Source organism: Vitis vinifera, chromosome 16 (genome assembly GCF_030704535.1).
Source record: "Vitis vinifera cultivar Pinot Noir 40024 chromosome 16, ASM3070453v1".
Taxonomy (NCBI): Eukaryota; Viridiplantae; Streptophyta; class Magnoliopsida; order Vitales; family Vitaceae; genus Vitis; species Vitis vinifera.
In genome coordinates, this window is record NC_081820.1 from 13,423,326 (window position 1) to 13,433,984 (window position 10,659).

The 10,659-nt window shown below is 38.1% G+C and overlaps 1 protein-coding gene across 2 annotated transcripts; it reads right to left on the reverse strand.

The window, feature by feature from the left end:
* Nucleotides 1-494: 494 nt before the first annotated feature.
* On the reverse strand, nt 495-9,312 carry LOC104881818 (uncharacterized). 2 transcript variants are annotated; one of them, XM_059733598.1, is made up of 3 exons: nt 8,823-9,306; nt 5,976-7,196; nt 495-733 (listed from the first exon to the last, which is right to left on the reverse strand). In XM_059733598.1, the coding sequence occupies exons 2-3, from the start codon at nt 7,177-7,179 to the stop codon at nt 663-665; spliced, it is 1,275 nt and encodes a 424-aa protein (XP_059589581.1). In that variant the 5' UTR covers nt 7,180-7,196; nt 8,823-9,306; the 3' UTR covers nt 495-662. The 2 variants fall into 2 exon arrangements, 1 of the variants encoding a protein (XP_059589581.1); XR_009464422.1 differs by lacking the exons at nt 495-733; nt 5,976-7,196 and adding an exon at nt 7,588-7,826 and having other exon boundaries at nt 8,823-9,312.
* Nucleotides 9,313-10,659: the final 1,347 nt, after the last annotated feature.

A 10,659-nucleotide genomic window follows, 5' to 3' on the forward strand; every position in this document is an offset into this window, starting at 1 on the left:
TTGTTAAACTTTAGTTTTTTTTATTCATCATATTTAGTTTGAGTGTTTTTTCAGAATTCTAGTTAATTGATTTTAATTGATCTCATGTTACCATTTCCATGTGTTTAAGCTTGTTAGTTTTAATTCTTGATTGATCATAGTTTAGCTCATATGCTATTCAATATTTTAGTTAATTCTTGTGTTGTCTTGCCCATGTTCTAGAATTGCTAATTTTAGTTTTTAATTAATCCTTAATTAGTTCATGTGTTTAATTAGAAAGTTTTGTATGTTCATGTTTCTATATTTACATAATTATATTCCCATGCTTATGTGTTTCATTTGTCACGACCCAAATTCCGGGCGACCCAAAATTTGACCCGTGACCCCAGGTCAAAGGTTTGACCCTAAGGGTTCCTCCTATTCCATGTTGGCAGTCAACCAAAACACTCTGGATTTTTTTTTTTTTTTTTTTATACATCTCACTAGAATTCTCATAAATTACAATATCCCAAAACTACTCAAAACAACAAGATTAAATAAATATTCATTATAGTCCAAAATAAAAGTTCACAATTAACAACTTAATCAAATAAAGCTTCATAGCTAATCCATGAGTCATAATTGCTAAAACAAATCCCCAAAATCCAAAAGGGAACACAATAACAAATAAATGCCACGCTCCACTAGGCCGCTCCAGGAGCATCCTGAAGTCCTCCCTGTCCCACCTGTGGATCCTCAGGAGAGATATCTGCATCTAAAAAGGTGTAACAAGGAAGGGGTGAGCATTTCCACATTGCTCAGTAGGGTGCCTAACACCCAAGGGGTTAAAGGGATTACTAAGTTCAAAGAATACGAAAAGAACACTTCAACACCACAGGAACAATTCAACAGTGTCAATCAAACCACATAGTTTAATATATATAATTTTATACCCAATTTCACAATATTCAACAATTACATGAATGCACATGAACGTGTGACACACAGTCATACAATGCACTATTGTTCTCGGGCTTTCACCGAAGGATACGCGTCCGCACCCAAATACACTCCCCATTCGGAGTCTTCCCGGGGTAAACTTTTGGGTCTTTCACCCTAGGGATCTCTCTCCCTTCTTAATTCGCCTCACACGGGCTTCCACTTCTCATCTCTATTTCATTTTTTTCCATTTCATACACTTTTCACAATCTTCATGATTTTATTTATTTATTTATTTTTTTCACATAACCATGATGCAATGAATGCCACAATTCCAATGTTCCTCAATAATTCAACAATCTCAACATTCCCCAATAATCAAATCAAACAATTTCACACATTACAATTTCCGATAATATCCCAAATAAATATTAAAAAAAATTGCATATCAACAATCTTGAGATTTTACCACACTTATAAAATTTTTCAACCATTATAATAATTTCTAATATCCAAAATTAACTAACTATTTACCCTAAAATTTTCGAAAATATTCTAACCAATGCCTAAAAATTCACAAATCATTATATTTAAAATTTAACCCAAATTTTGGAATTTTCCAACCCATCTAATAATTTTTAACCTTTCAAAACAATTAATTATCAATCAAAATCAATTTTTCGAAATTCCAAAAATTCCAAACAAATTCCAAATATTCTAGAAAAATTCATACAACATCCATAATTCCTAATTAACTCATAATGACAATATCTATAATTTTTTTCCAAGGGAAAAACATAAAAATTTAAGTTTTAGGGTTAGGGTTCCCTACCTCAGATCTGAAAATTTAGCCGTTAAAAACAAAATCAGCCACCGCAGGCTTGTTCGTCTAGTCGAATAGAATACTTCCTCCGAATTTGGGCCGAAACGGAGATCGTTTGGCCGTTCAAACGTCCGATCAAAATTCCGGCAAGTGCCCTAATTTATGAACAGTGCCCTTTTCTCTCTCTCTCTCTCCCGCGTGCTGCACTTTTCCAATTTTCCCCCTTTTCCTTTTTTTTTTTCTTTTTCTTTTTACTAACAGCCCAGCCCACTTCACATGGCTTTTTAAAAAAAACCACCAGCCCACTTGCTCCAAGCCCAACTCAAAAACTAAGCCCAATCCATTATTATTGTTATTATTTCTTTTCTTTTATTTTCTTTTCTTTTCTTTATTCTAATTGTTTTATTTAATTTCCAATTCATTTTTTTTTTTCATTTTAACACACAATTTTATTTATTAACACCAAATAAAAACTAATTTTCTTAATATTATTATTCATCAATTTACTTTAATTAATTAATTTATTTTTCTTAATTAATTCTAATTAATCTTAATTTATTTATTTTTCATTTTTCGTTTTCGTTTTTCGTTCCCGTAAATTTCCAATTTCTAAAATCCTAAGAATTTTCTATCCTAAGGCTGACATGGCATAAAATTTCAACTCGTTTAATTGACCGACGCAATAAAACGAAATTCACCAATCCGAAATTGACACGTGTTCTCCAAACGCTTTTCTTTTTGACTTTTCAACCATCACATAAATTAAGACTTTTCAAACTAAAATTGCTAACGTGGCATAAAATACCCGGTCATTACATCCTACCCCCCTAAAAGAAATTTCGTCCCGAAATTTAAACTAGCTTACCTTAAAATTCGTAGAAGAGTTGCGGATAGTGTCGTCTCATTTCTTCCTCAGGTTCCCAAGTGGCTTCTTCTATCCCATGGTGTTGCCACCACACTTTGACTGCAGGAATCACCTTGTTCTTGAACCTATGCTCTCCAACTTCCAGAATTCGTAAAGGTTCCTCCACATAAGATGTATCTTCACTAATCTGAACATCTTGCATGTCCACTACCCAAGTTGGATCTGGAGTACACTTCCTTAGCATCGACACATGGAAAACATCATGCACAAGGGACAACTGTTGAGGCAAAATTAACTTGTATGCCACTGGGCCAACTCTCTTATCAATCTGAAATGGTCCCACAAACCTAGGGGCTAACTTCCCCTTCTTCCCAAATCGAAATATGCCTCTTCGAGGGGACACTTTTACAAACACCCAATCCCCTTCCTCAAACTCCAAGGGCCTTCTCCTTTTATCTGCATAACTTTTCTGTCTATCTTGGGCAGTCTTAAGTTTTTCCTTGATGAGTTGTATCTTCTCTGTAGTCTCTTGGACAATCTCAGGTCCCAATAAACGACTCTCACCCATCTCTATCCAACACAAGGGCGATCTACAAGGTCTCCCATAGAGTGCTTCATAAGGTGCCATGCCAATACTAGATTGGTAACTGTTGTTATAAGCAAACTCTGCCAAAGGTAAGTAATCTGCCCAATTTCCTCCAAAATCCAAAACACAAGCCCTTAACATGTCTTCTAAGATCTGGATCACTCTCTCTGATTGACCATCTGTCTGAGGGTGAAAAGCGGTGCTAAAATTCAGTTGGGTGCCCAAAGCCCTTTGTAAACTCTGCCAAAACTGAGAAGTAAACTTAGGGTCCCTGTCAGACACTATAGATACAGGTATCCCATGCAATCTCACAATCTCCTGTATGTACAACTTAGCCAAAGAGTTCATGGAATCAGTAGTTTTCATGGCTAGAAAATGAGCTGACTTAGTAAGACGGTCCACAATCACCCAAACTCCATTTTTCTTGCTTCTAGTTCTTGGCAACCCTATCACAAAGTCCATAGTAATATTATCCCACTTCCACTCAGGTATAGGTAAAGGTTGCAACAACCCTGCAGGCCTCTGGTGTTCAGCCTTCACTTGCTGACAAATCTGACATTTAACTACAAACTGAGCAATATCTCTCTTCATCCCACTCCACCAAAACTGTCTCTTTAAGTCCTGATACATCTTGGTATTCCCAGGGTGGATGGTATACTTCGCCCTATGAGCATCTGCTAGAAGTTCATTTCTCAACTCCACATCTTTTGGCACACACAATCTCCCTTTGAACCTCACACTCCCATCTTCATACATAGACCAATTTTCATCTATCTCACCTGCTACCAACTGGGCTTTAATCTTTTCTAAAAACTCATCATGAACTTGGGCCTCCACTATTCTTTGGATAACCATTGGTCTAGCCGATATGCTGTACAAGCATGGACCACGTCCTTCCTGACTAAGACATAGCTCAAAGTCCTCAATAACTGCATGCATCTCAAACTCTCTCAACCCCAAGTTAGACAACTGGCCATAACTCTTTCTACTCAAGGCATCTGCTACAACATTCGCCTTCCCAGGATGGTAATGAAGGGAAAAATCATAATCTTCCAATGTCTCCATCCATCTCCTCTGCCTAGAGTTCAAATCCTTTTGAGTGAAAATGTATTTCAAACTCTTGTGATCAGAGTACACCTCAAACTTCTCTCCATACAAATAGTGTCTCCAAGTCTTTAGGGCAAACACCACTGCTGCAAGCTCCAAATCATGTGCTGGATAATTCCGCTCATGCTGCTTTAATTGTCTTGAGGCATAAGCTACCACCTTGCCTTGCTGCATTAGCACACACCCTAGCCCCACTGTAGAAGCATCACAATAAATCATAAACAACTCTCCACTAATAGGAGCAGTTAACACTGGAGCAGTGGTCAATTTCCGCTTCAACTCCTGGAAAGCATTCTCACACTCCTCATTCCAATCAAACTTCACCCCTTTTCTAGTCAACCGAGTCATTGGTGCTGCAATTCTAGAGAAGTCTTCCACAAACCTCCTATAATATCCAGCCAACCCCAAGAAACTTCTAACCTCAAATACATTGGTAGGCCTTTGCCACTCCTGTACAGCTTCCACCTTTGAATGGTCTACTGCTATTCCTGCCTCAGAAACCACATGGCCTAAGAAGTTCACTTCAGTAAGCCAAAACTCACTTTTGTCTAACTTCCCATACAACTGATGCCTTCTCAAAGTTCCAAGGGTGGTCACCAAATGCTGCTTATGCTCCTCCAAACTCCTGGAGTAGATCAAAATGTCATCCACAAAGACAATCACAAACCGATCCAAGTAAGCACGAAATACCCTGTTCATTAAATCCATGAAAGCAGCAGGGGCATTAGTTAACCCAAAAGGCATGACTAAGAACTCATAATGCCCATATCTTGTTCTAAAAGCAGTTTTAGAAACATCTTCTTCCCTAACCCTCAATTGATGATACCCAGTTCTCAAGTCAATCTTACTAAAATACTTCGCACCCTTCAACTGATCAAACAAGTCATCTATCCTTGGAAGAGGATACTTGTTCTTCACAGTAACTCTATTCAACTTCCTATAGTCAATACATAATCTTAGTGTACCATCCTTCTTCTTCACAAACAACACTGGGGCTCCCCATGGCGATGTACTTGGACGAATAAAACCCCTACCCAACAATTCATCTAACTGAGTTTTCAATTCTTTCAACTCAAGAGGGGCCATCCTATAAGGGGATACTGAAATAGGATCAGTTCCTGGGTATACTTCAATAAAGAAATCAAACTCTCTATGCGGTGGTAAACCTGGTAACTCATCTGGGAATACATCCTGAAACTTCCTCACCACTGGAATTTCTGTAATGTCCTTCTGGGCTTTCTCCTTACCACGAAGGCAAGCTAGGAAATTTATTGATCCCTTCCTCAACACATACTGATAGCACGGATCGGACTGCGAAAAAGGCAAACTAACACACTTCCCTCCAACAAAACAAACCTCAAATCCCTCTGGCAAACAAAATATTATCCTGCGGCGATGACAATCAATAACCGCTCTATACACTGCCAACCAATCCATTCCCAAAATAACATCATACCCAGTCATATCCAAAATCCTCAAATCCACATTTAGTGCTCTATCTGCCAAGGTAATAACACACCCCTTGCATATTCTATCAACTCTAGAGTTCGTACCCATAGGAGACTCAATAAGTAACAAATTCTCTACCCTTTCTGATTTCAACCCCAATGCATTAGCACAAGATGCAGAAATGAAAGAATGAGTTGCACCAGTATCAAACAAAACACGCACCCAAGTACTATATACCAAAATCATACCTTCCACCAAAAGGGCATCCTCCTCTAGCTCTGTTGGGGTCAAGGCAAAAACTCTTCCTGCTGCTGGCCTTCCCCTACCTCTAGCATTCGACCCCTGAGAAGAGCGGGTCTGACTCGTGGTAGTTGTCCTGGTTCCCTGCGCTGTTGGGGGTAATTGTGGCATCTGATAGTAAGGCAACTGAAGCTGAGGGGGCTGGAAAGACACTACTGACTGTTGCTGAGAACTTCCCTGAGACTGAGGTCGTGCCTGCTGTGTGCCTCGCAATGGGCAAGCCCTCCATAAATGGTCTCCTGATCCACAACCATAACATACTCTATTAGCAGCCACCCCCTGAGCAATCTGCCCCCCTCCTGCATAGAACGAGGGACGCCTCTCAAACTGCTGAGTCCTCTGCCTCTGCTGTGGCCCCTGAGAACTTTCCCCCATTCTTTGTTTCCCTTTTCTGTCCCCCTTTTGCTCTCGAATTTGGTTGGTTTCGTCAATGTCCTGCTCCACCAACAAAGCCCTCTTAACCAACTCAGAATAATCCCTTATTGCCAGTGGGACTAATCTGTTCCTAATAGCAGGTCTCAACCCCTGCTGGAACCTCCTAGCTTTTTCTCCTTCCTCACTGATCATCCCCAAAGCAAAACGAGACAACTCTGAGAAACGTGACTCATACTCCAGCACTGACATGGTTCCTTGGATGAGGTGCTCAAACTCCATCCTCTTGGCATGCTTAGCCACTTCCCCAAAATACTTGCCTAGGAAGATTCTCTCAAATTCCTCCCAGGTCATAACCTCAGTGTCATACACCCTTTTCATTGATTCCCACCAGAAATCAGCTTTGTCCACAAGCATATATGTTGCCAGACCTACCCTTCTTTCCTCAGGTATGTCCAGTCCCACCAGAATTCTTCTCATCCTCCTCAACCAATGCTCAGCTGCTTCAGCACTGGGCTCTCCATTAAAAGATGGAGGCTGCATCACCATGAACCTCTTCATTGCTTCCATTTGGCTCATTACTGGCCTCTCAGTGCGGCTCCTCCTATGTGAGTGGCCTGAATCCTCATGGCCCTGGGTACCTCCTGCTCTCCTGGAACCCTGGCCTCTCATCAATTCAACAGTTTCTCTCAACTCTCTTCTTACTTCTCGGAGTTCTTCTCTAACTGTCTCCAACTCCTCATTCCTCTCTGATCTTCCTCCTCTGGTCCTTCCCGCCATTTCAAGTTTAACAAACCCTAATTCAATCACATTACTAAGGTGAGCAAAAATAAATTTCACATATACACACTTAGCAACTTCAACAATTATCAAAACTTTCACTTTCATACACTCTCAATACATAATTCAATTAATCATCAACTTGTTGATTAACACATACAAAAATCATAACATTACAACACACATAAACACCCACAAACATTGATCCCAAGGTATTATTGCAACCTTGGCTCTGATACCACGCTGTGCTATCAGACCCAAAATTTGACCCGTGACCCCAGGTCAAAGGTTTGACCCTAAGGGTTCCTCCTATTCCATGTTGGCAGTCAACCAAAACACTCTGGATTTTTTTTTTTTTTTTTTTTATACATCTCACTAGAATTCTCATAAATTACAATATCCCAAAACTACTCAAAACAACAAGATTAAATAAATATTCATTATAGTCCAAAATAAAAGTTCACAATTAACAACTTAATCAAATAAAGCTTCATAGCTAATCCATGAGTCATAATTGCTAAAACAAATCCCCAAAATCCAAAAGGGAACACAATAACAAATAAATGCCACGCTCCACTAGGCCGCTCCAGGAGCATCCTGAAGTCCTCCCTGTCCCACCTGTGGATCCTCAGGAGAGATATCTGCATCTAAAAAGGTGTAACAAGGAAGGGGTGAGCATTTCCACATTGCTCAGTAGGGTGCCTAACACCCAAGGGGTTAAAGGGATTACTAAGTTCAAAGAATACGAAAAGAACACTTCAACACCACAGGAACAATTCAACAGTGTCAATCAAACCACATAGTTTAATATATATAATTTTATACCCAATTTCACAATATTCAACAATTACATGAATGCACATGAACGTGTGACACACAGTCATACAATGCACTATTGTTCTCGGGCTTTCACCGAAGGATACGCGTCCGCACCCAAATACACTCCCCATTCGGAGTCTTCCCGGGGTAAACTTTTGGGTCTTTCACCCTAGGGATCTCTCTCCCTTCTTAATTCGCCTCACACGGGCTTCCACTTCTCATCTCTATTTCATTTTTTTCCATTTCATACACTTTTCACAATCTTCATGATTTTATTTATTTATTTATTTTTTTCACATAACCATGATGCAATGAATGCCACAATTCCAATGTTCCTCAATAATTCAACAATCTCAACATTCCCCAATAATCAAATCAAACAATTTCACACATTACAATTTCCGATAATATCCCAAATAAATATTAAAAAAAATTGCATATCAACAATCTTGAGATTTTACCACACTTATAAAATTTTTCAACCATTATAATAATTTCTAATATCCAAAATTAACTAACTATTTACCCTAAAATTTTCGAAAATATTCTAACCAATGCCTAAAAATTCACAAATCATTATATTTAAAATTTAACCCAAATTTTGGAATTTTCCAACCCATCTAATAATTTTTAACCTTTCAAAACAATTAATTATCAATCAAAATCAATTTTTCGAAATTCCAAAAATTCCAAACAAATTCCAAATATTCTAGAAAAATTCATACAACATCCATAATTCCTAATTAACTCATAATGACAATATCTATAATTTTTTTCCAAGGGAAAAACATAAAAATTTAAGTTTTAGGGTTAGGGTTCCCTACCTCAGATCTGAAAATTTAGCCGTTAAAAACAAAATCAGCCACCGCAGGCTTGTTCGTCTAGTCGAATAGAATACTTCCTCCGAATTTGGGCCGAAACGGAGATCGTTTGGCCGTTCAAACGTCCGATCAAAATTCCGGCAAGTGCCCTAATTTATGAACAGTGCCCTTTTCTCTCTCTCTCTCTCCCGCGTGCTGCACTTTTCCAATTTTCCCCCTTTTCCTTTTTTTTTTTCTTTTTCTTTTTACTAACAGCCCAGCCCACTTCACATGGCTTTTTAAAAAAAACCACCAGCCCACTTGCTCCAAGCCCAACTCAAAAACTAAGCCCAATCCATTATTATTGTTATTATTTCTTTTCTTTTATTTTCTTTTCTTTTCTTTATTCTAATTGTTTTATTTAATTTCCAATTCATTTTTTTTTTCATTTTAACACACAATTTTATTTATTAACACCAAATAAAAACTAATTTTCTTAATATTATTATTCATCAATTTACAATCTCAAGATTGTTGATATGCAATTTTTTTTAATATTTATTTGGGATATTATCGGAAATTGTAATGTGTGAAATTGTTTGATTTGATTATTGGGGAATGTTGAGATTGTTGAATTATTGAGGAACATTGGAATTGTGGCATTCATTGCATCATGGTTATGTGAAAAAAATAAATAAATAAATAAAATCATGAAGATTGTGAAAAGTGTATGAAATGGAAAAAAATGAAATAGAGATGAGAAGTGGAAGCCCGTGTGAGGCGAATTAAGAAGGGAGAGAGATCCCTAGGGTGAAAGACCCAAAAGTTTACCCCGGGAAGACTCCGAATGGGGAGTGTATTTGGGTGCGGACGCGTATCCTTCGGTGAAAGCCCGAGAACAATAGTGCATTGTATGACTGTGTGTCACACGTTCATGTGCATTCATGTAATTGTTGAATATTGTGAAATTGGGTATAAAATTATATATATTAAACTATGTGGTTTGATTGACACTGTTGAATTGTTCCTGTGGTGTTGAAGTGTTCTTTTCGTATTCTTTGAACTTAGTAATCCCTTTAACCCCTTGGGTGTTAGGCACCCTACTGAGCAATGTGGAAATGCTCACCCCTTCCTTGTTACACCTTTTTAGATGCAGATATCTCTCCTGAGGATCCACAGGTGGGACAGGGAGGACTTCAGGATGCTCCTGGAGCGGCCTAGTGGAGCGTGGCATTTATTTGTTATTGTGTTCCCTTTTGGATTTTGGGGATTTGTTTTAGCAATTATGACTCATGGATTAGCTATGAAGCTTTATTTGATTAAGTTGTTAATTGTGAACTTTTATTTTGGACTATAATGAATATTTATTTAATCTTGTTGTTTTGAGTAGTTTTGGGATATTGTAATTTATGAGAATTCTAGTGAGATGTATAAAAAAAAAAAAAAAAAAAAAAAATCCAGAGTGTTTTGGTTGACTGCCAACATGGAATAGGAGGAACCCTTAGGGTCAAACCTTTGACCTGGGGTCACGGGTCAAATTTTGGGTCGCCCGGAATTTGGGTCGTGACATCATTAGTCTTATGTTAGTTCTTTCTTAGCCTTATTTCAGTTTACATGCTTTTAGAATCCTAGTGGTTAGTTCATGAATCAACATCTTGTTAGTTTGTTTAATCTAAAATACTTTGCCCATTGCTTTAATGATCCTTAGTTTAATTTGATTTTTCTGAGGCCATTGGAAACTCATGAAGGTTGGCCCCCACTCACCATATTGGTTTGGTTGGTTGTTAAAAATTTTACTTTGAAATTCTATTTTCCGTTGGGTTGCCTATGTTTGATCCTTGTGTATTGTTGTTTACAAATA